A 21732-nucleotide genomic window follows, 5' to 3' on the forward strand; every position below is an offset into this window, starting at 1 on the left:
CTCGCGCGTTAACTGCTCTAAAAGCAAGCTTTCTGTGCCCGCCGGGTAGCACTCCTATTACAAACCCGATCGCATATTCTAAAGTGCACTAACCCGACATGAAAATATGATTATTTCACAGTTCAATGTTTCTTTACATAGCAGAATATTTCATAAATACATATTTTTACATATATATATATATATATGATGTTTTTTTTGTGTGTAATATATATATTATATCTATATATATATTATTATATATACACGTGTAGATAAATACAGATTCTATATTTTTTATATATATATACTTAGAACATATTCTGCTACGTGCAGAACATTGGAATGTGACATATTTACAGTAAATAGTTGAAACCTTTATTGTAAATGAATGCTGCATAAATATGTTTTTACATGTTTTCATCAATTTAACTGCAAAGGGCTCATATATATATATATATATATATATATATATATATATATATATATATATATATATATATATATATATATATATATATATATATATATATATATATAGTATTTATGTGTTTATATGTGTATAAAGTCACCTCACAGCAAAATAGCGTTCTGCCGTGGGCGGCCTGAGGAGCCTAGTGCGGCGAACGCTTCAAACAAATAAAGGAACTTTCAGCATGAAGTATTTTTTACTTCATGACTGAAAGTCCCCTTTATTTGTCCTACTGATAAATCTTAGTGTTTCACAAATGCTAGGATTTACCATCACTTTAAGTTGCCGCAATACTATTTTTGAGTTGGTTCAGGGCCGGCTCAACCATTTGACCAAGTGGGTCCAATGGACTCAGGCAGCACTTAACAAGGGGCAGGTAGGCAGGCTTAGTAAGGTCACCAGCCATGCTAGTAAGTTGATATGCTAATCAGTAATGTTACTACTTGGGGGGGGGCATCATTGCATTCTTGGACACAGGCAGCACAATATCTCCAGCCAGTCCTGAGTTTGTCAAGCATTTCTTATAGTTAGGGCAAATAGATAGCTTCTTTCTAATATAGGGCTCCAGATGGTTCACCAGACAAGCTTCACTATCTTATTCATTCCCCCGTTCATGGCAAACCTGGTGCCACTGAGCATAAATTATTAAGGGTTCATTTAGACATAGCACAAATACTACTTCTCTTTTGTGTGCGTTAGTTGGTGTCTAATCAGATACGACCTTTCATAGAAGCTTTTCCCACATGTCAAGCAAATATATGGCCTCTCTCCTGTATGTTTCCTGTGGTGTCTATTCACACTTGATCTATCAGGAAAGCCTTTGCCACAGACTTTACAGATAAACGGCTTTTCTCCTGTATGTGTTCTCTGGTGTATAATCAATATGGACCTTTTGGGAAAAACTTTTTTACATTCATAGCAAACGTGTGATTTTGGTCCTTTACGGGAAATAAATTGTCTCTTTTTTGTACCACGTGTTCCAGGTTCCACAAAAGATCCTTCATGTTCATTAAATGCCATCTTATTAAATATCCTGGTTCCGCATAGTCTATCACTATAGTCATTGGCAAACATCCCATTTAGATTACTGGATGTCTGAGGATATTGATAGGACGTTACATTAGAGGTGTGGAATTCATAGTCATGGAATTCTGATATTTTAAAGGTGTTTATTTCAGAGTCGTCAATGTTCATAGACAGACTGTGATCCTCTTCGTTAAGCTCCACCGATGAGCAGGATACTGTGTGGGAGTTTTCTTTAACAACCTGGTGAGTTGATACGGCTGTTGGGATAAAATGCACAATGGGCTAATGTGATTAACAGAAAAGGCAAATCATTTTACACATTTGACTGTATCATGTGACTAACATGAAAGACAACTTTGTATTTGTGTCCTGTAAGTATGTGTTATGCTTATTTTACCTACTTGAGAAGTAGATCAATATTGCCAAAATATATAAAAAAAAAAAGATTTTTCCTCGGCCACACTTAGACTGCCCTAAAGCTGCTTGTGCACATTAACAAATCAGAGAATTTTCATTTTTCATTACTGACCCTAGATTACTACGTGGTTAATTACCCAATCATTTGATAATTGTCAACATGCTAACGGCTGCAGATGAGCTCTTTTTGATATTGACGCAATCACAAACAGCCCTTTTTTATTGTTTATCGGAAATGTTTTATTATTTATTATTATCGGTTTGTTGAAAAATGGCCCTATACGTAAATGTCCTGTTTGGCCTGATCACAATGCAATTCTCGATAATTATCAACACATTTTCAGGACCATTTTTCAATTATCGAATTCCACAGGTAGGAGGACTAGATAAACTACCAGAGAACACTTATCGGCTTATTATAGAATAACCCAAAAAATTTAATATTGGTTTTGCACATGGGCAAAAAAATTTACAGATATTTCCCCCCGCCAAATAGGACAGTGTCAAAAGCAAGGTGACCAGAACAGATGCAAATATTACCTGCTTAATTAAAGTTAAAAAAGTATTAAACACTTTACACTTTCCATGTTATCGCAATCTATAACAACAAAAACATGTGGCAAATACTCCCATAATGCTCCTGTCATGTTAAATGCACACGTCACCTATCGGCACTACACAGATCAATCAACATGAATGAATGTCCTAAAGATATTATTTCCCTGTTTCTCACTCACATGCACGGGGTTCTGGGTGGTTTTCCATCCGCTGAGTATCACTTTCCTCCTTAACTAAAACAGTATATAGATTTTTATCCTGGAACTCTGAAAAAAATAAAATGATTTATTAAGCAAAACCATAGAACCATTTGAAAAAAAAATGTAACGCGTAAAATGCATTTTTCACATTCTTAAAGTCATTGTAAACTTGACACGTTTTAAAATCATGTCCGTAATTAAGCAATATTATATAGGGACATTAACTGATCACTTCTAATGAAGATGCACTGTAACTTACTTTTTAATCTAGTTGTGCCATTCGAATACCCCGTGCTCCGGCCGCTTACTTCAAAACTCCTATTTTTTGTGAGTTAACAGTTTGACCTGTCCTCCAATGGGTGCGCTAGCTACAAAAAAAGTGGTGTACAGCTAGAGCACTGATTGGAGAAAAGATTAAACTGTTGGCTCATAAAAAATATGTGGGAAGAGAGTCCACAGCTTCATTCAATACTGTTGGGAATTAAGAATCTGCCCACCAGGAGGAGGTAAAGACTCCCCAGCCAAAGGCTTAAATACCTCCCCAACTTCCCTCATCCCCAGTCATTCTTTGCCTTTCGTCAAAGGAGGATGGCAGAAAAGTGCCGAAGATCGGAGTAGTCTCTTATGGAGGGTAGTACTCTTCGCATTGGGACTGGAGTTTTAAGTAGTACTGTCAGCCTCTCAGTGAGAGCCTGGGCGAAAGTTAAAGTCTGGAGATTCAGGGAGAGTCTTTCTGCGAAACCATCCCAACTCATTAACAGCTCCACAAGAAATCAGCGTTGACAAGTTTCGCTGCCTGCTTTTTACACTCAAGTCCATGTCAGGAGCGAGGCTACTAACCTGTCACACTTGAAGGGCCGTGTTCCTGTTCCACGGCGTGGATTCTGGTAAGATTGTTTGATTTTTCATTACATAATGATAACACGGTAGACAGGGTCACAGTGTGACACCTTTTATCTTTTAAGAATCAAGGGTTAATATTTCTGTTTTTCAGCAGGCAGTGGCCGTAGCCGCGGTCGCCGGAGCTGCGACATATTGGTGTAAATCCCTGTGTGAAATGGTTGAGGGGGAGACTTCCATCGACGAGATACAGGATAAGATTAAGGTGCTGAAGATTGGAAATTCTTTCATATGTGATGCCAATATGCAAATTATTCGCCTGAACGCTAAGGTGCCAGGTTTTTCCGTTTTAGCTCGCAGGGCTCTGTGGCTCAAGTCTTGGTCTTCGGACATGACATCTAAGTCGAGGTTATTGTCCCTGCCTTTTCAAGGAAAGATTCTGTTCGGTCCAGGATTGGATTCGATCATATCGACAGTTACGGGAGGCAAGGGTGCTTTCCTACCGCAGGATAAGAAGGCTAAGCCTAAAGGATCTACCTTTCGTCCCTTTCGTGTGGACAAGGCCCAGCGCCAGCAGCCCGCCGCGAAAGCTGACCAGTCCAAGGGAACTTGGAAAACGGCTCATTCTTGGAACAAGTCTAAGCAGAGCAAGAAGCCTGCCGAGACAAAATCAGCATGAAGGGGCGGCCCCGACCGGTCTCTGGGCCAAGTATGGGGCAGATTATCTCTCTTCTCAGAAGTCTGGTTGCAGGACGTTCAGGATCCTTGGGTTCTGGACTTTGTCGCCCAGGGTTACAGGATAGGGTTCAGATCCATCCGCCCAGGGGCAGATTCCTCCTGTCAAACCTGTCTTCAAGACTGGAAAAGAGAGAAGCCTTTCTAGAATGTGTTAGAGATCTCTCCTCCCTAGATGTTATCGTACCAGTACACCAAGCAGAGAGGGGTCTAGGGTACTATTCAAATATTTTTGTGGTTCCAAAGAAGGAAGGCACTTTCCGCCCAATTCTGGACCTAAAGTGTTCTGGACCAAGTTTGAGTGTTCCATCGTTCAAAATGGAAACAATCAGATCTATTCTGCCCCTAGTCCAAGAGGGACAGTTCATGACAACTACAGACTTGAAGGACGCTTACCTTCATGTGCCAATTCACAGGGACCACTTCAAGTTCCTAAGATTTCTTTTCTGGACCAACACTTCCAGTTTATGGCCCTTTCCTTTGGTCTGGCGACGGCCCCGAGAGTCTTCACATCTGGGGGCGCTACTGGCGGTGGCCAGATCCAGAGGCATTGCTGTGGCGCCGTATCTGGACGACATCCTATTCCAGGCGCCGTCGCTCAGTCTCGCAGAGGATCATTCGAGGGCTCTTCTTTTTTTGCTCCAATCTCACGGTTGGAAGATCAACTCAGGAAAGAGTTCCCTGGTTCCCAGCAACAGGGTGGAGTTCCTTGGCACGATAATAGATTCTATGTCCATGAAGATATTTCTTACAGACCATCAACACCGGAAGATTGCGTCATCTTGTCTTGCCCTTCAGTCCTCCTCAAGCCCCTTGGTGGCTCAGTGTATGGAGGTGATCAGATTCATGGTCTCCAGCATAGACGTCATTCCATTTGCCAGGTTCCATCTCAGACCACTTCAATTGTGCACTTTGAGACAGTGGAACGGCGATCATTCAGATCTGTCACAGCAGATATCCATGGATGCTCGGACTCGGATTTACCTTTCTTGGTGGATCAGTCTGGAGCAACTGTCCATGGGGACATCCTTCTTGAGACCATCCTGGGAGATTGTGACCATGGACGCGAGTCTGACAGGATGGGGAGCTGTTTGTGGTGCCAGAATGGCACAAGGAAAATGGTCTCGGGAGGAGTCTCTCCTTCCGATAAATATTCTGGACTCAGAGCAATCTACAATGCTCTGAAGGCATGGCCTCCTCTGGGGGCGTTCAGCTTCATCAGATTCCAGACCGACAACATAACCTTGGTGGCCTACATCAACCATCAGCTCCCTAGCCATGAGGGAGCTGTCTCGGATACTGGAGTGGGCGAAGTTCCACAGCTGCTCGCTCTCAGCGATACACATTCCAGGTGTGGACAACTGGGAAGTGGACTTTCTCAGCAGGCAATCCTTCCATCCGGGGGAATGGTCTCTTCACCCCGAAGTGTTTGCGGAGATTTGTCTCAGGTGGGGGACGCCGGAGATAGATCTCATGGCTTCCAGACTCAATTACAAGCTACCTTGTTACGGGTCGAGGTCCAGGGATCCTCAGGCAGAGCTGATAGATGCCTTGGGGATTCAGCCTAGCTTACATTTTTCCACCGTTACCACTTCTACCTCGTGTAGTGGCACGCATCAAACAGGAGGGAGCTATTCTGATTGCTCCATCGTGGCCGCGGAGGACGTGGTTTGCGGATCTGGTGGGGATGTCATCCTCTCCGCCGTGGAGGTTACCCTGTCGCAGGGATCTGCTGGAACAGGGCCCTTTTCAACATCAAAATCTAGATTCTCTGAGGCTGACTGCGTGGAGATTAAACGCCTAGTCTTGGCCAAGAGAGACTTTTCTGTGTGATCGATACTCTAATTCAGGCAAGGAAGCCAGTCACTCGTCGCATCTACCATAAGGTGTGGAGGACTTACTTGTCCTGGTGTGAGAAGCATGGATATTCTTGGCATAAGGTGAAGGTATCCAGGATTCTGTCTTTTCTCCAAGACTGTTTGGAGAAGGGTTTTGCCGCCAGTTCCTTAAAGGGACAGATTTCTGCATTATCGGTCTTGTTGCATAGGAAACTCGCTGAGTTCCCTGACATCCAATCTTTTGTTCAGGATCTGTCTAGAATAAGGCCTGTCTTTAGACAGTCTGCTCCCCATGGAGCTTAAACTTGGTCCTTAAGGTAGTGCAGGGGGTTTGATTTGAGTCTATGCATTCCATTGACATTAAGATTCTGTCCTGGAAGGTTCTCTTCCTGTTGGCCATTGTATCGGCGCGCAGAGTATCTAAACTGGCTGCCTTACATTGTGAGCCTCCTTATCTGTTTTTTTACGCGGATAAGGCAGTGCTTCGCACTGGTTTGGGGTTTCTTCCCAAGGTGGTGTCTAACCATAACATCAATCAGGAAATAGTGGTTCCTTCTTTGTGCCCTAACCCTTCTTCTTCCAAGGAGAGGTTACTTCATAATCTGGATGTGACTCATGCCCTGAAGTTCTATCTTCAGGCTACGAAGGATTTCAGACAGTCTATATCTATTTTTGTGGTGTATTCAGGGAAGCGCAAGGGGCAGAAAGCCTCTTCTACTTCTTTGTCCTTTTGGTTGAGGAGCTTGATTCGCTTGGCCTATGAGACAGCGGGACATAAGCCTCCTCAGAGGATCACGGCTCATTCAACTAGAGCTGTGGCTTCGTCTTGCGCCTTCAAGGATGAGGCCTCTATGGAGCAAATTTGTAAGGCAGCTACCTGGTCCTCTTTACACACTTTTACAAAGTTTTACAAATTTGACGATTTTGCTTCTGTGGAAGCTGTTTTTGGGAGAAAGGTTTTGCAGGCTGTGGTGCCCTCAAATTAGGGTCTGCCTTTTTCCCCCCCTCCCGATTTCATTAGTGTCCTCTAAAGCTTGGGTATATGTTCCCAACAGTAATGAATGAAGCCGTGGACTCTCCTCCCCTTTTGATGGAAAACATAAATTATGCTTACCTGATAATTTAATTTCCATCGAGGGGAGGAGAGTCCACAGCTCCCGCACGTATCTCCGATGGGTGGACCTAAATTGAAATCATCTTCTGGCACCATTTATACCCCGATAGTTCTCCTACTGTTCCTTGTTCCCTCAGCAGAATGACTGGGGGATGAGGGAAGTGGGGGAGGTAGTTAAGCCTTTGGCTGGGGTGTCTTTGCCTCCTCCTGGTGGCCAGGTTCTTAATTAAGAACAGTAATGAATGAAGCCGTGGACTCTCCTCCCCTCGATGGAAATGAAATTATCAGGTAAGCATAATTTATGTATTTGAAGTGGGTAACCATAGCGTGAGGTATTAGAATGGCACGGTTTGTGACAAAATTTCCCATGAGGTGAAAAAGAGAGCCACTAAGCATACCCCATATACATCTCTCTGAAAACACTGTACTTTGAGGGGAAAATGGGCCTTAACATAGACTGAAAACCCCTCTCACTGAAGGATCATATGCACATCTTCATTCTTCACCTTCCTCCAGCAGAGGCAAAGACAAGACTGAGGTACCTTTGAGGTGGGAGGGGTTTTATAGAGCTCTTGGGATTTGGGAATATTTGCCTCCTACAAGTGGTAGGGAATTCCCAGGAGTAATGGATTGTGGACTCTCACCACCTTTATGAAGAATCCCTTTATTACCCATTCCCCAGTTTTGCATAACCAACACAGTTATATTAATACACTTTTTATCTCTGATTACCTTGTATCTAAGCCTCTGCAACTGCTCCTTATCTCAGTGCTTTTTACAAACTTGCATTTTAAACAATCAGTGCTGGTCCCAGATAATGACTATTTGTTACTTTAAAAGGGACACTGTAAAAAAATTCTCTCATACAAATTAAAAATCAGCATATACTGTATGTTTCCACTTGAAAATATGAAGTAAAAACTGTTTACAATTACATTTCAACTAAAATACCAGTATTGGTTGTTAGCAGGAAGTACATTTTATCTTATATTCTCTGTGTCTGTATCTCTCACAATCATTATATATTCAAATGAATAGCTACAGATAAAATAAATAAATACAAATAAATATATTTCTTATCTGCCAACTGGAAATATACTGCAGCTTTAGATACTGTTAGCTACAGGGAAGGAGCTACCTTTGTGATCAGGAAATATTATAAATATGACTAATATACCAAAAATATTATTCCCCTTTTTGTCACTCACCTGCACTGGGATCTGAGTCAGTTTCTATCTGCGCAGTATCCTCACTTTCTTCCTTAACTAATACATTATATAGATTTTTATTCTGGAACTCTGGAAAAATAAATGATAATTAGTACAGCCATAGTTTATTTTAAATGTAGCTGCAAAACATTATCAAAGTCTAAAGCCGAGGTCAGACTGTCAGTCTCTACAAAGCGGCTAAAATTACCTTATAGTTCTACAGAAATCTGGTGACGCCAACTGTAAATATTACCAAACTCACAGTAATAACGATATGTCAACAATCCGGTACTTTACCGCCACTTGACGCATTGCACTTTTGCAAAGATGACTAGTTGAAATGATAAAACATCCTAATCCTATATAATAAAAGGCCAAGTGTGTTTGTCCGAAGCGGTCATGCGCAGTAGAGACTGCGCGCAAGGACAAACACACTTGGCCTACCTCACCTGGCGTGGAATGGGCGTGGCCAGACGGGTGTGACATGGGTGGGGTCGGACGTGACATGGGCAGGGCTGGGCGTGACGCAGGCAGGCCGGATTCGCCGTGAGAGATAGAGAGCTCTAAAGAGGGGGGATAGAGAGAGCAGAAGAGGGGGATAAAGAGAGGGGGGAGAGACAGCAAAAAGAGGGGGGGAAAGAGAGAGAGAGCAAAAGAGAGAGGGGAGAGAGCGAGCAAGAGAGCTCAAAAGAGAGGGGGAGAGAGAGCGCAAAAAGAGGGGGGGAGAGAGAGAGCAAAAGAGAGGAAGAGAGACAGCAAAAGAGAGAGGGGAGAGCGAGCATAAAAGAGCGGGAGAGAGAGCACAAAAGAGAGGGGGAGAGAGAGAGCATCAAAGAGGGGGAGAGATCTCAAAAGAGAGGGGGAGAGAGAGGGGGGGAGAGAGCGCAAAAGAGGGGGGAAGAGAGCGCAAAAGAGAGGGGAAGAGAGCGCAAAAGAGAGTGGGGAGAGAGCGCAAAAGAGAGGGGGGGGGAGAGCGCAAAAGAGGGGAGAGAGAGAGAGAGAGAGAGCAAATGAGGGGAGAGAGAGAGCAAATGAGGGGAGAGAGAGAGCAAATGAGGGGAGAGAGAGAGCAAATGAGGGGAGAGAGAGAGCAAATGAGGGGAGAGAGAGAGCAAATGAGGGGAGAGAGAGAGCAAATAAGGGGGAGAGCAAGAGGAGAGAGAAAGAGAGAGTGCGCAAAAGAGGGGGAGAGAAAGAGAGCGCAAAAGAGGGGGAGAGAGCGCAAAAGAGAGTGGGGAGAGAGCAGAAGAGGGACGGGGAAGAGAGAGCGTAAAAGATAGGGGGGAGAGAGAGGGGGGGGAGAGAGGGAGCAAGGGTTGGAACCGCGGTACTTAAAAAAATTGGCCCGTGTACACGGGCATTAGGACTAGTAATGTATAATTGGCCAATCAGAAACTGGGAGCTGGCGATAGTGTGCCTGTTGGTGGAGATAAAGCTCAGCACAAGTGGGTTGAGAAGTAGTAGACCAACCAAATAATTTGTGCTTAGGGACACAGCTCCTGTAAATCATATGAACTATTCTTTTTGTAATTTTGTGGTTAGACACGTTAAAATTCCACACTTAGGGACCGATTTATCATTGTCCGTCCGACATAATACGATGTAGCGATCATTTCCGACAGACATTGCTGAATGCCGACAGCGTATTGTGCAATGCCACCCCCTGCAGATTCGCTAGCAGGGGGTGTCAATCAACCCGATCGTATAGGATCGGGTTGATTGCAGACCGCAGTCTCAGAGGCAGCGGACAAGTTATGTAGCAGCGGTCATAAGACCGCTGCTTCATAACTGCTGTTTCTGGCGAGCCTAAAGGTTCACATGGAAACAGGGGCCATTCGGCCGTTGAAAAATCGGCCCCTTAGCATCAATTCACGTCTTCAAAACACTTAGGGTTTGATAATGAAAGCTTTTGCCTCTTTGAACACTGAACTTTAATGTGATCCCAATGATCCAATTTACCTGCTGGACAAGTTCAGTAGAAAAGCTATGTAAACAAGATGCCACATTTAAAGATGTAGTGGGTGCGAGTCCAGCCCATTTGAAAGGGTCTTCCTGCAGCAGCTTTAATACAATGAACTCTTATCAACTGATTGCTGAGATAAATTGTTCCTTTAAAGTGATACTAAACCCAAATTTGTTTCTTTCATGACTCAGAGCATGCAATTTTAAACAGCTTTCTAATTTACTTCATTATCAATTTTTCTTTGCTCTCTTGGTATCTTTTGTTGAAAAGCAGGGGCGTATGCTTAGGAGCCGGGCCATTTCTGGAGCACTATATGGCAGCAGTTTTGCAAGAATTTTATCCATTTGCAAGAGCACAATATGGCAGCACTATTTCCTGTCATGTAGTGCTCCAGATGCTACCTAGGTATCTCTTCAAAAGAGGATATCATGGGAACGAAGCAAATCTGATAATAGAAGTAAACTGGAAACTTTTTTTAAAATGGTTTGTGCTGTCAGAATCACAAAAGATAAATATTGGGTTTTATATCCCTTTAAGTAGAAGCAGTTGATAACGCCACCCCTTTAAGTAAAGGTTATTTAAATTTACAGTGGAACTAACAGGAATTGTATCATTTGCACATCTGAGTCAGTGAGCAGTAGAATTCCAAGGACTCACAGGGACAACTCACACAGACAGCGTTGATATATACAGCACAGGTACTCCCATTAAATAAACAAAGTCTGGGACTGCCAGTACCCTCCTCAAGAACACCAAAACCCCACCCTGGTGTGGTCAGCCTCACTCCTGACCAACCAGGCGCCCCATAACTACACCTAGACTTTGGATGTTGTTTACTCTACCCCATCTTGACCAACCAGATTCCACTTCTGGGTCACATAACTCCACCCCTGACCACCTAGACTCAGAAACTGGGTCACACAACCACACCTCTGTGCACCTAGACTATGCCTGTGGGTCACATGACCCTACCCTGCCCTTCTGTCACAAAACCCCACCCTTGCCTGAATACCCAGATTCCACTCTTTAGTAACAGCCCAATGTCTACCCACCAGACTCCTCCCTGGGATCCTATAACCCCACCCCTGACCACACAGACTCCACCCCTGAGTAACACAACCTCACCTAAAATCATCCATACTCCTCCCCCAATTATAAAATGTACATAATTAGGAGGAATGTTATACCTGGCCTTGATAAATCCCAGGAGTTACAAATAAAAAAAAAAATCTCCTGGTTCCTAAATTTTTGTATTATTCCGAATATATTTCTACATAAAATTCTTCAATGGTCAAAATTATATAATTGATTTTTTGTCTGTTTTTCATATCATTTGCTCAGTCATAAATACAATATAGTTTATTCCTTGGGTATCCTGTATATATTTGTTTACCTGTCCGGATATTGCCGGAGATTTGATGCTCTGTAGATTCCAGCTGACTACTTACACACGGGTCATCTGATTGGTCAGTGCTTAATACAGTGTTATTTTCACCTGTGCAAAAATAAGTAGACAGTAGTTAATTCTGGTTTTGTTTCTTACAATTAAAGGGACGATGTACTGAAAGCATGTTTATAATTTGTATTAAAATGCAGCTTCTAACCATGTTACATTTCTTTTCTATTTTTATATTATATACTTCCTACTAATGCCCATTGGCTGGTAGTTACTTCCTGCTAATTCTCATTGGCTGATATATACTTCCTGCTAATTCTCATTGGCTGGAAGGTACTTTCTGCTAATTCTCATTGGCTGGTAGGTACTTCCTGCTAATTCTCATTGGCCGATATATACTTCCTGCTAATTCTCATTGGCTGGTAGGTACTGCCTGCTAATTCTTATTGGCTGGTAGGCACTTCCTTCCTACTTTTGCTTATTGGCTAATAGGTACTTCAACCCAATTTCTCATTGGCAGTACCCCATATCTAATATGGGCAAATATTAGTATTATACAGGAAACAACAGGTTACAAAACAATAAACCTGGTGCAACCCCCTCTCCTAATGTTCATAAAAGGCAAAACGGAAATGGAGTTTTGAGAGCACAACATTTCTTTAAACGTAACTTTAACTGGCTAGATTAAAATCTTTACCAAACTGTTAAGTGATATACTTGTGAGAAATGCAGGACAAGCCGATAGAGGAGCTGCGATCACGAAATCTAAAATGCCACCAGAAAAAAAAAAATCATATAGCAAAACGAAGGTCATGTGATCTAACAAAAAGAAGTGAAAAGAAAAACACCAGCGAAGTGACTCCTAATGGGGTGTTCATTGCTTTCCTGGCCGATAGCTGGAAACGTCGGGGGTCAGGTAGGGACATCCTTTCAGAGTAACCAATGGGTCAAAAAATTAAAAAGGAGCAAACAGAAAACAAAATAAGAATAAGGATAACGCGTTTCAGCCCACAAACGGGCCTTTATCAAATCCAATCTGAAACAAAACGAATATCCCTATTTTCATTACGAATAATAAATCAGAAAAACAAAAGGATGCACTTCCAAAGCTTTCAACATTCCCAATGTGCAAAATAAATTGAGCGAATCTTGGATACATCTCATATATCCCTGTAAATATTGTGCCAATTAACAACTTTCCCTACTTAAGACATTCACCATGAGAGTGCGTCTCTTTAAACTTTTCCAGTAATGTTTAATAATTATTAAAACAAATATACTAAGCTGACAATGACAAATACTACTCACCTGAACAGACATCTGTCTCCACTTGTGGAATTTCGCATATTTCGTCGTCCTCTGTGTGCAGACTTTCACAACACTGATCCGTCACCTCTAAAAAAGAATTAAAGGGACACTCAAGTCAAAATAAAAACGTTCATGATTCAGATAGAGGAGCAATTATAAACAACTTTCCAATTTACTTCCATTAACAAAATGTGCACAGTCTTTTTATATTTACACTTTTTGAGTCACCAGCTCCTACTGAGCATGTGCAGGAATTCACAGAATATACTTATACGCATTTGTGATTGGCTGATGGCTGTCACATGATACAGGGGAGTGGAAATAGAGAACTTTAAAATGTGTTAGTTATGCAAATCTACTGTATTTACTGGTCCGTTAAATGAGTTTGTATTGTCATTAAATATTTTTTTGCATTTTAAAGACTCATTATTTCTTATTTTAAGATAAGATGATAAGATCTGCTCATTTTTTCTTCTTCAAAACAAGCTTTATTAAATGAATAAAAGTATACAAATGACAACAAGTTGGTAAAAACTTACAAATCTGATACATTCAATATAAAAAAAAATATTTCTTAAAGTGAATTTTGTTTTATCTAATCTTAATAAAGAGAACACAGGGTTACCTGAGCTCTCGTGCTCTGGGATGTCTAATGTACGGAGTGGCGGGCGGTTCTCCCTCATGACGTCACTGTAAAGCTCACTCTGCCCCTCTATATAATCCCACTCCTTCATAGAGAAATACATAGCAGCAACATCACACTTTATAGGGTCCTGAAAAAGAGACAAGTCATTCAGGGTTGACTGTGCCAGATAGTTTTACTGACAGATCTAGCATAAAGTTTCGGAGAATTAGCCATGAATAAACATTCATTGTTTCGTTATTTATTTTGCAAAATGAGTAACAAAGCTGCCATTAATCGGTCATTACACAAAACAAATGAATGAATCTCTGTTAAAGGGACAGTATCCACCAATTTTGGGCTATATAAATGGATCTACGAAACATTTATGCCAAGAAAAATCTAGTGTATAATGTCCCTTTAATTAGATAGTGAAACAAAAATTAACGAATGAACGATTGTTGTACTTGTTCATTCGCTTTGTTGTTTCGCAGATGAAATAACGGCAGAAGAAATGACAGTTTATTTATTCCTTTGCAAAATGAATAATGAAGCAAATAATATTTGTTCGTGTTCGAGACCATGCAGAAGGCAGGAAACACATACAGATCCAGATGAAGCTTAGAAACAACAAGATAATATGGAATAGCTAAAATACTCCCCTTAAATGGGGCCGCTACCGTCTCACAGTTTTCTCCCAAAAAACATCAAAACTTGTGCTGTATCTTATGAGAGGCACTGGACCAAAGGGTGCATCCGGTCTTGAGAACACTCTTTGGGACACTTTCCAATCTCACTCGCAAAGATAATGAGGTACTAGGAAAATTCTCAATGGTGTAATATGCCAGTAAAAGGAGAGCCCAAATAACACTGCACTCACAAGATAAGTTACGAGTGTTCAGCCTGTTTATTGTAGATCGAGTAAACAACTCCTTCATAAAGAGTATTCACACCAACGCGTTTCAACGGTGTTACGACGTCTTTCTCAAGAGCTTGAAGTTTTACAAACACTTCCGCTTGCAAAGCGGTTTAAGTACGCACGTTAAAACACCCCCCCCCAAATTGGGAGCATCACAAAATACTCCTAGATGGGATGTTTACAATCATCATCAAATATATCGTACAAATTGTTACATTCTAAAACCAATAATTAAAAAAACAACAACACAGAAAACCAATAATTAAAACCAATCCCATGTATAAAATTCTGTATTTTTTAATTATTGGTTTTAGAATGTAACAATTTGTACGATATACTTGATGATGATTGTAAACATCCCATCTAGGAGTATTTTGTGATGCTCCCAATTTGGGGGGTGTTTTAATGTGTGTACATAAACCGATTTGCAAGCTGAAGTGTTTGTAAAACTTCAAGCTCTTGAGAAAGACATAACACAGTTGAAACGCGTTGGGAAATAAAACAAGTGAATACTCTTTATGAAGGAGTTGTTTACTCGATCCACAATAAACAGGCTGAACATTCGTATCTTGTGAGTACAGTATTATTTGGGCTATCCTTTCACTGGCATATTACACCATTGTGAATTTCCCTAGTGCCTCATCATCTCTGCGAGTGAGATTGGAAAGTGTCCCAAAGAGTGTTCTCAAGAGCGGATGCACCCTTGGGTCCAGCACGAGATGAAGCTTAGCCAGTAAGCTTAGTCACTGTGTCACATTCCCTAGCGGTGCTCACCTCTCCTGTTAACCGGTGAATCTTGCTATGGGAGGAATTCTTCTTCACTATGGTGTATTCCTACAGGGGGAGGGAGGAGCAAAACATATCAGAAGGCAGAAGAATATGTGATAAAGTATATTGATAAGCAGCATAATATGCTAAATTTGTTTCTGTAGCAGTTGATAATCATGTCTGTTTTGGATGCCCCAGTGACAGCAAAGTTAACATTAAACTTTCATGATTCAGATAGAGCAAGCAGTTTTAAACAACTTTCCAATGTATTTCTATTATTAAATGTGCTTCATTCTCTTGGTATCCTTTGTTCTAGGTAGGCTCATATGATAATTTCTAAGCCCTTGAAGGCTGCCTCTTATCTCAGGGCATTCTGACAGTTTTTCACAGCTAGAGGGTGTTAGTTCATGTGTGCCATATAGATAACATTGTGCTCACGTACGTGGAATTACCTAAGAGTCAGCACTGGTTGGCTAAAATGCAAGTCTGTCAAAAGAACTGAAATAAGGGGGCTGTCTGCAGAGGCTTAGATACGTAATCACAGAGAGGTAAAAGGTGTATAAATATAACCGAGTGTTAATAAAGGGATTATCTATCTTTTTATACAATAAAAATTCTGGAGTAGACTGTCCCTTTAATAAGTTTTTGAACGCACAATAGCAATAGTTAAAAAAAAAAAATGGTATTAAGTTTTAAACGGTATTATAGATTGCGTGCCACCGCAACACATAACCAACATCTTGTAATATAAATGTAATGAGTGCACTACTACAGCTTCACAATGAAAGTATAGGGTGCGCTATACAGATACAAATCCCCAAATCCGTAATTTTAAAAAAATCCACAATTATTAAGAAACCAAACTTTTAATAAATATTTTTAAAAAAAGAAAATGATTAAAAATGACCGTGTTCCCCGCCAGTAAGTCATAATCCTTTCTGCCAGAATTTTGTGTTTGTTTTTTGGGTTCTAAAATGCAAATACTAGTTTGTATTTATTAAACCCCTTAACGAGCGACATACCCTGTACATTGCGCATTTGTTGAGGGGTTTACTAGTGCAGCTTTGCCGACAGTGGCAAAACTGTACTAGTACTGAATGCCTCACTTCTGGAGGCATGCAGATATAGCGAGGTCTTCCTGACATCAGCAAGACCTGCGCTATTTACGTCTCACATTAAGGGGGTATGTGAAAGACCACTGGGGTACCGAGTACGTCTAATTACAGTACTGAACTATCTTTCTGATGATACTTTATATACAAAAGTATTAAAATTATATATTTAGGTTACATGTATAAGCTGCATTATGACATGTAAATATTGCCTTATTGAAATATTCCGAAATCCAAAACTTTTCTGTTCCCAAGCAGTTTAGATAAAGCGTTTGTACCTGTAAAAGTATTAGGTGTGTTAAAAATTCTTTGGTTCATTTTAACCATGCGTTATATTTTTGCGCAAGGCCAAGCGCAAAATTATGCAATTTCAGCAACTTGTAATCTAGGCTATAGTTACCAAGCGTCTGTCCAAAAAGTACAATTCTCTACCGAATAAGAGTATATAATTTTAGCAAAGATATGTTCCCTTAAAGGGATATAAACACCCCAAAAAATCTTTAGTGATTCAGACAGAACATACCATTTTAAAAAAAAATCCAATTTAATCCTATTATCAAATTTGCTTTGTTCCCATTTTATTATTTGTTGAAGAGATACCTAGGCAGCTGTTTGGCGCGCTACATGACAGGAAATAGTTCTGCCATCTAGTGCTTCAAATGGATAACATTCTTGCAAAACTGCTGCCGTATAGTGCTCCAGACGTGTATGTTCCTAAGCTTTACGTCCCTACTTTTCTTTTCAAGAGAAAAGAGAACAAAGCAAATTTGATAATCAAAGTACTTTAGAAAGTTGTTTAAAATTACATGTCCCTTTAATGGCAACCAACACAGTATAACATTTCCCAGTGTGTCTTACCTCTCCGGTCAGCAGGTAGATTATCCCCAGAGCATGATTCAAGAACTGCTCTGCCATTTGCCTCTTGTGTTTGTCCATCATGTTCATCAGCGGTGACGGTTCAGATTTTATAGATGTGAGACCTACACGAACAGGGGAAACGAAATATGCGTATCACAAATTAGAAAATGATCATGTGACTTTAAATAGGTTTCATAGATGACAAATCATTCTAATACAACAAATGTAGTGATTAGAATATTAACAGCAGGAAAAGCCAAGAAGAGACGTATAAAACAAAATAAAAAGGCAAATGAAACTCAAAATGTAATTCCCCATTTAGGGCCAGAATACCAACATTGATATATTAATATACTTTATAACATTTAAACCTCTTCATGTCTGCCTGTTTCTAAGCCACTACAGACAGCCTCTTATCACATGCATTTTTATTAGCTTTTTACAACAGGAGACTGCTAGTTCATACAAGCCATATAGATAACATTGTGCTCTCTCCCATGTAGTTGTGTAGTTGGGCTGAAATCACATTCTTTTTCATTTCATACCATTGTTTTTATACCAATGTTATAATTCTGTATACACCATGGATCCATGTATTTATTTATATATTTAAGTTGTATTAAACCTTTTTTATGCACTATCCTCTCACCTTACTAGACGTATATACCTTTGCCTCCCAGACGCCGCTACAATTTACCATCACTTTAAGTATATCCCACTGCTTTTTTATTACAACAATGAAACAGACTTATTATATCCCTTTAATGAGCTTACAAATAAACTGTTGCGAATCGCCTAACCAGTGAGGACAATGGCGCACAAAAGTGTAGTCCCCAGCGGATCCATAAGTACTACAGATATATCATATATCAACTGTAATGTGTAATACGGAGACACAAGAGAGTTTACATAATATGAAGATCCTGTACTAACATCCTAAATAAAGATACAGCAAAATGAGGAGACCACAGGGGCTACTCACCCTCCGAACTCTCTACCTTACACACACAGACCCTGCTCATCCTGTAAGGAACTCCATACCCTCATGTCAGCCAATCATAACCCTCACTAATGCCTCTTAACCCCCTTACCCCATCTTAACCCTCTCAATCCCCATCACACCAACCCCTCCTAACCCTTGCAATCCTCCTCACCCTCAAACCAACTCCTGCTAACCCTCTCAATCCCCCTTCACGCTCACAGCAACCCCTGCTAACCCTCTCAATCCCCCTCAGCCTCAAACCAACCCCTGCTAACCCTCTCAATCCCCCTTCACGCTCACAGCAACCCCTGCTAACCCTCTCAATCCCACTCAAACCAACCCCTGCTAACCCTCTCAATCCCCCATCACGCTCACACCCAACCCCTGCTAACCCTCTCAATCCCACTCACACCCAACCCCTCCTAACCCTCTCAATCCCCCTCACACCAACCCCTCCTAACCCTCTCAATCCCCCTCACCCTCAAACCAACCCCTGCTAACCCTCTCAATCCCCCTTCAGGCTCACAGCAAACCCTCCTAACCCTCTCAATCCCCCTCACCCTCAAACCAACCCCTGCTAACCCTCTCAATCCCCCTTCACGCTCACAGCAAACCCTCCTAACCCTCTCAATCCCCCTCACACCAACCCCTCCTAACCCTCTTAATCCCCTTCACCCTCAAACCAAACGTTCCTAACCCTCTCAATCCCCCTTCACGCTCACACCAACCCCTCCTAACCCTCTCAATCCCCTCACCCTCAAACCAACCCCTGCTAACCCTCTCAATCCCCTTCACGCTCACATCAACCCTCCTAACCCTCTCAATCCTCCTCCTCCTCACCCTCAAACCAACAGTTCTTAACCCTCTGAATCCCCCTTCACGCTCACACCAACCCCTGCTATCCCTCTCAATCCCCCTCACCCTCACACCAACCCCTCCTAACCCTCTCAATCCCCCTCACACCAACCCCTCCTAACCCTCTCAATCCCCCTCACACCAACCCCTCCTAACCCTCCCAGTAGCCCTCACACCAATCTCTCCTAACCCTGTCAGCCCCCTCTGTCTCACACCAGTCTCTCCTCACCCTCTCAGTCCCCTCACATCAAGCCCTCCTAACCCTCTAAGCACCTGTCTCCCTCACACCAACACCTCTAACCCTTTCAGCTCCCTCTCCAGTCCCTCCTCAAACTTTTAATTCCTTCTCCCTCACACCAATCTCTCCTAAAAATCTCAGCCACATTCTCCCTTACACAAGCACCTCACCACCTACCCAGCCCACCTCCATCACACCAGACCCTGTCCACACTCACCTTTTCCTCACATCATCTCCAATAAGCACCCCCATAGTCACACAGCTATAACCCACTCAGCACCCTCATAGTCACACAGCTATAACCCACTCAGCACCCTCATAGCCACACAGTTATAACCCACTCAGTACCCCTATAGTCACACAGCTATAACCCACTCATTACCCCCATAGTCACACAGCTATAACCCACTCAGCACTCCCCATAGTCACACAGCTATAACCCACTCAGCACTCCCCATAGTCACACAGCTATAACCCACTCAGCACCCCCATAGTCACACAGCTATAACCCACTCAGCACCCCCATAGTCACACAGTAACCCCATAGTAACACAGCTATAACCCACTCAGCACCCTTATAGTCAAACAGCTATAACCCACTCAGCACTCCCCCATAGTCACACATCTATAACCCACATTGAGCTATCCTGTAATCCATCAGCACCCCCATAGTCACACAGCTATTACACACTCAGCACCCTTATAGTTAGTCACACCGTTATAAACCACTCAGCGCCCCCATAGTCACACATCTATCACCCACATTACCCCCTATATAGTCACACTGTGAGCAATCCTGTAACCCACTCAGCACCACCATAGTCACACAGCTATAACCCACTTAGCCAAAAGGCTTCATTCAGCAACGTTATTCTCACTTAAACAAATCATCCCACTCTTCCTCTGACATAATATCATAATATGTACAATACACAGACAAGAATAGGTTATTTACCCAGCGTAGGCCGCTATAAAAACAAACCGCAGGACTACAACTTCCAGAATGCTTTGCTCATACGAGAGTACGATGTACATATGCATCGAAAACTCCAAGCTTACGGTGACTAGTTGGATGACACTTGGATCTAGTGCGCATGCGAGCGCGCACCAGCTGAAAGAGGTAATTATACCTTTAGGGACCCTGCGCACTAGTTTTCTCATGAGAGCAAAGGACTCTGGAAGTTGTAGTCTCTTCGTTTTCCCATAGAGTTATGCTGGCCTTGAATGGTAAGTAGAACAATGTCTGCCGTTGTGTCTCTGCAATAAAGATCTATCGTGTTACACGGTGTGAGAAACGGGTCTGTGTCAAATAAGATGGTAAAATGCGATTCAGAGGGAGATGATCTGTTATGTAAAAAGGACCATATCGGGTCTTGAAGGATGTGTGCAGGGGTTAGTGTGAGAGGTATAAGGGGTGAGATGGGGTATACTATAAGGGGTTAATTTGAGAGGTATAAGGGGGTGAAATGGAGTATACTGTAAGGAGGTAAGATAGGGTTAGTGTGAGAGGTATTAGGGGGTTAGATGGGGTATACTATAAGGGGGTGAGATGGGGTTAGTGTGAGAGGTATAAGTAGGTGAGATGGGGTATACTATAAGGGGGTGAGATGAGGTTAGTGTGAGAGGTATAAGGGGGTAAGATGTGGTTAGTGTGAGAGGTATAAGGGGTGAGATGGGGTTAGTGTGAGAGGTATAAGGGGGTGAGATGGGGGGGGGGGTTAGTGTGAGAGGTATAAGGGGGTGAGATGAGGTTAGTGTGAGAGGTATAAGGGGGTGAGGTTAGTGTGAGAGGTATAAGGGGGTGAGATGGGGTTAGTGTGAGAGGTATAAGGGGGGTGAGATGAGGTTAGTGTGAGAGATATAAGGGGGTGAGATGAGGTTAGTGTGAGAGATATAAGGGGGTGAGATGAGGTTAGTGTGAGAGGTGTAAGGGGGTGAGATGAGGTTAGTGTGAGAGGTATAAGGGGGTGAGATGAGGTTAGTGTGAGAGATATAAGGGGGTGAGATAGGGTTAGTGTGAGAGGTATAAGGGGGTGAGGTGGGGTTAGTGTGAGAGGTATAAGGGGGTAAGATGGGGTTAGTGTGAGAGGTATAAGGGGGTGAGATGGGGTTAGTGTGAGAGGTATAAGGGGGTGAGATGGGGTTAGTGTGAGAGGTATAAGGGGGTGAGATGGGGTTAGTGTGAGAGGTATAAGGGGGGTGAGATGGGGTTAGTGTGAGAGGTATAAGGGGGTGAGATGAGGTTAGTGTGAGAGGTATAAGGGGTGAGATGGGGTTAGTGTGAGAGGTATAAGGGGGTGAGATTGGGTTAGTGTAAGAGGTAA

The 21732-nt window shown here is 42.2% G+C and overlaps 1 protein-coding gene across 1 annotated transcript; it reads right to left on the reverse strand.

The window, feature by feature from the left end:
- Positions 1–535: 535 nt before the first annotated feature.
- Positions 536–20498, reverse strand: LOC128667118 (gastrula zinc finger protein XlCGF53.1). Its single transcript, XM_053722027.1, has 9 exons — positions 20364–20498; positions 17334–17455; positions 15370–15429; positions 13680–13827; positions 13055–13141; positions 11744–11845; positions 8388–8477; positions 2632–2718; positions 536–1734 (listed from the first exon to the last, which is right to left on the reverse strand). The coding sequence occupies exons 2-9, from the start codon at positions 17418–17420 to the stop codon at positions 1127–1129; spliced, it is 1269 nt and encodes a 422-aa protein (XP_053578002.1). The 5' UTR covers positions 17421–17455; positions 20364–20498; the 3' UTR covers positions 536–1126.
- Between the last annotated feature and the right edge of the window lie 1234 nt (positions 20499–21732).

This window comes from Bombina bombina, chromosome 7 (assembly GCF_027579735.1).
Source record: "Bombina bombina isolate aBomBom1 chromosome 7, aBomBom1.pri, whole genome shotgun sequence".
NCBI lineage: Eukaryota > Metazoa > Chordata > Amphibia > Anura > Bombinatoridae > Bombina > Bombina bombina.

Bases quoted from the DNA above. Each gene is read 5' to 3' on its own strand.
- LOC128667118 (XM_053722027.1), bottom strand. From the start codon at position 17,420: ATGAACATGATGGACAAACACAAGAGGCAAATGGCAGAGCAGTTCTTG. The intron at 13,142-13,679 runs GTAACCCTGTGT...ATTCTTTTTTAG, and splicing joins CCCAGAGCACGAGAGCTCAG to AGGTGACGGATCAGTGTTGT. The intron at 11,846-13,054 runs GTGAGTAGTATT...ATTTTTGCACAG, and splicing joins GGAGACAGATGTCTGTTCAG to GTGAAAATAACACTGTATTA.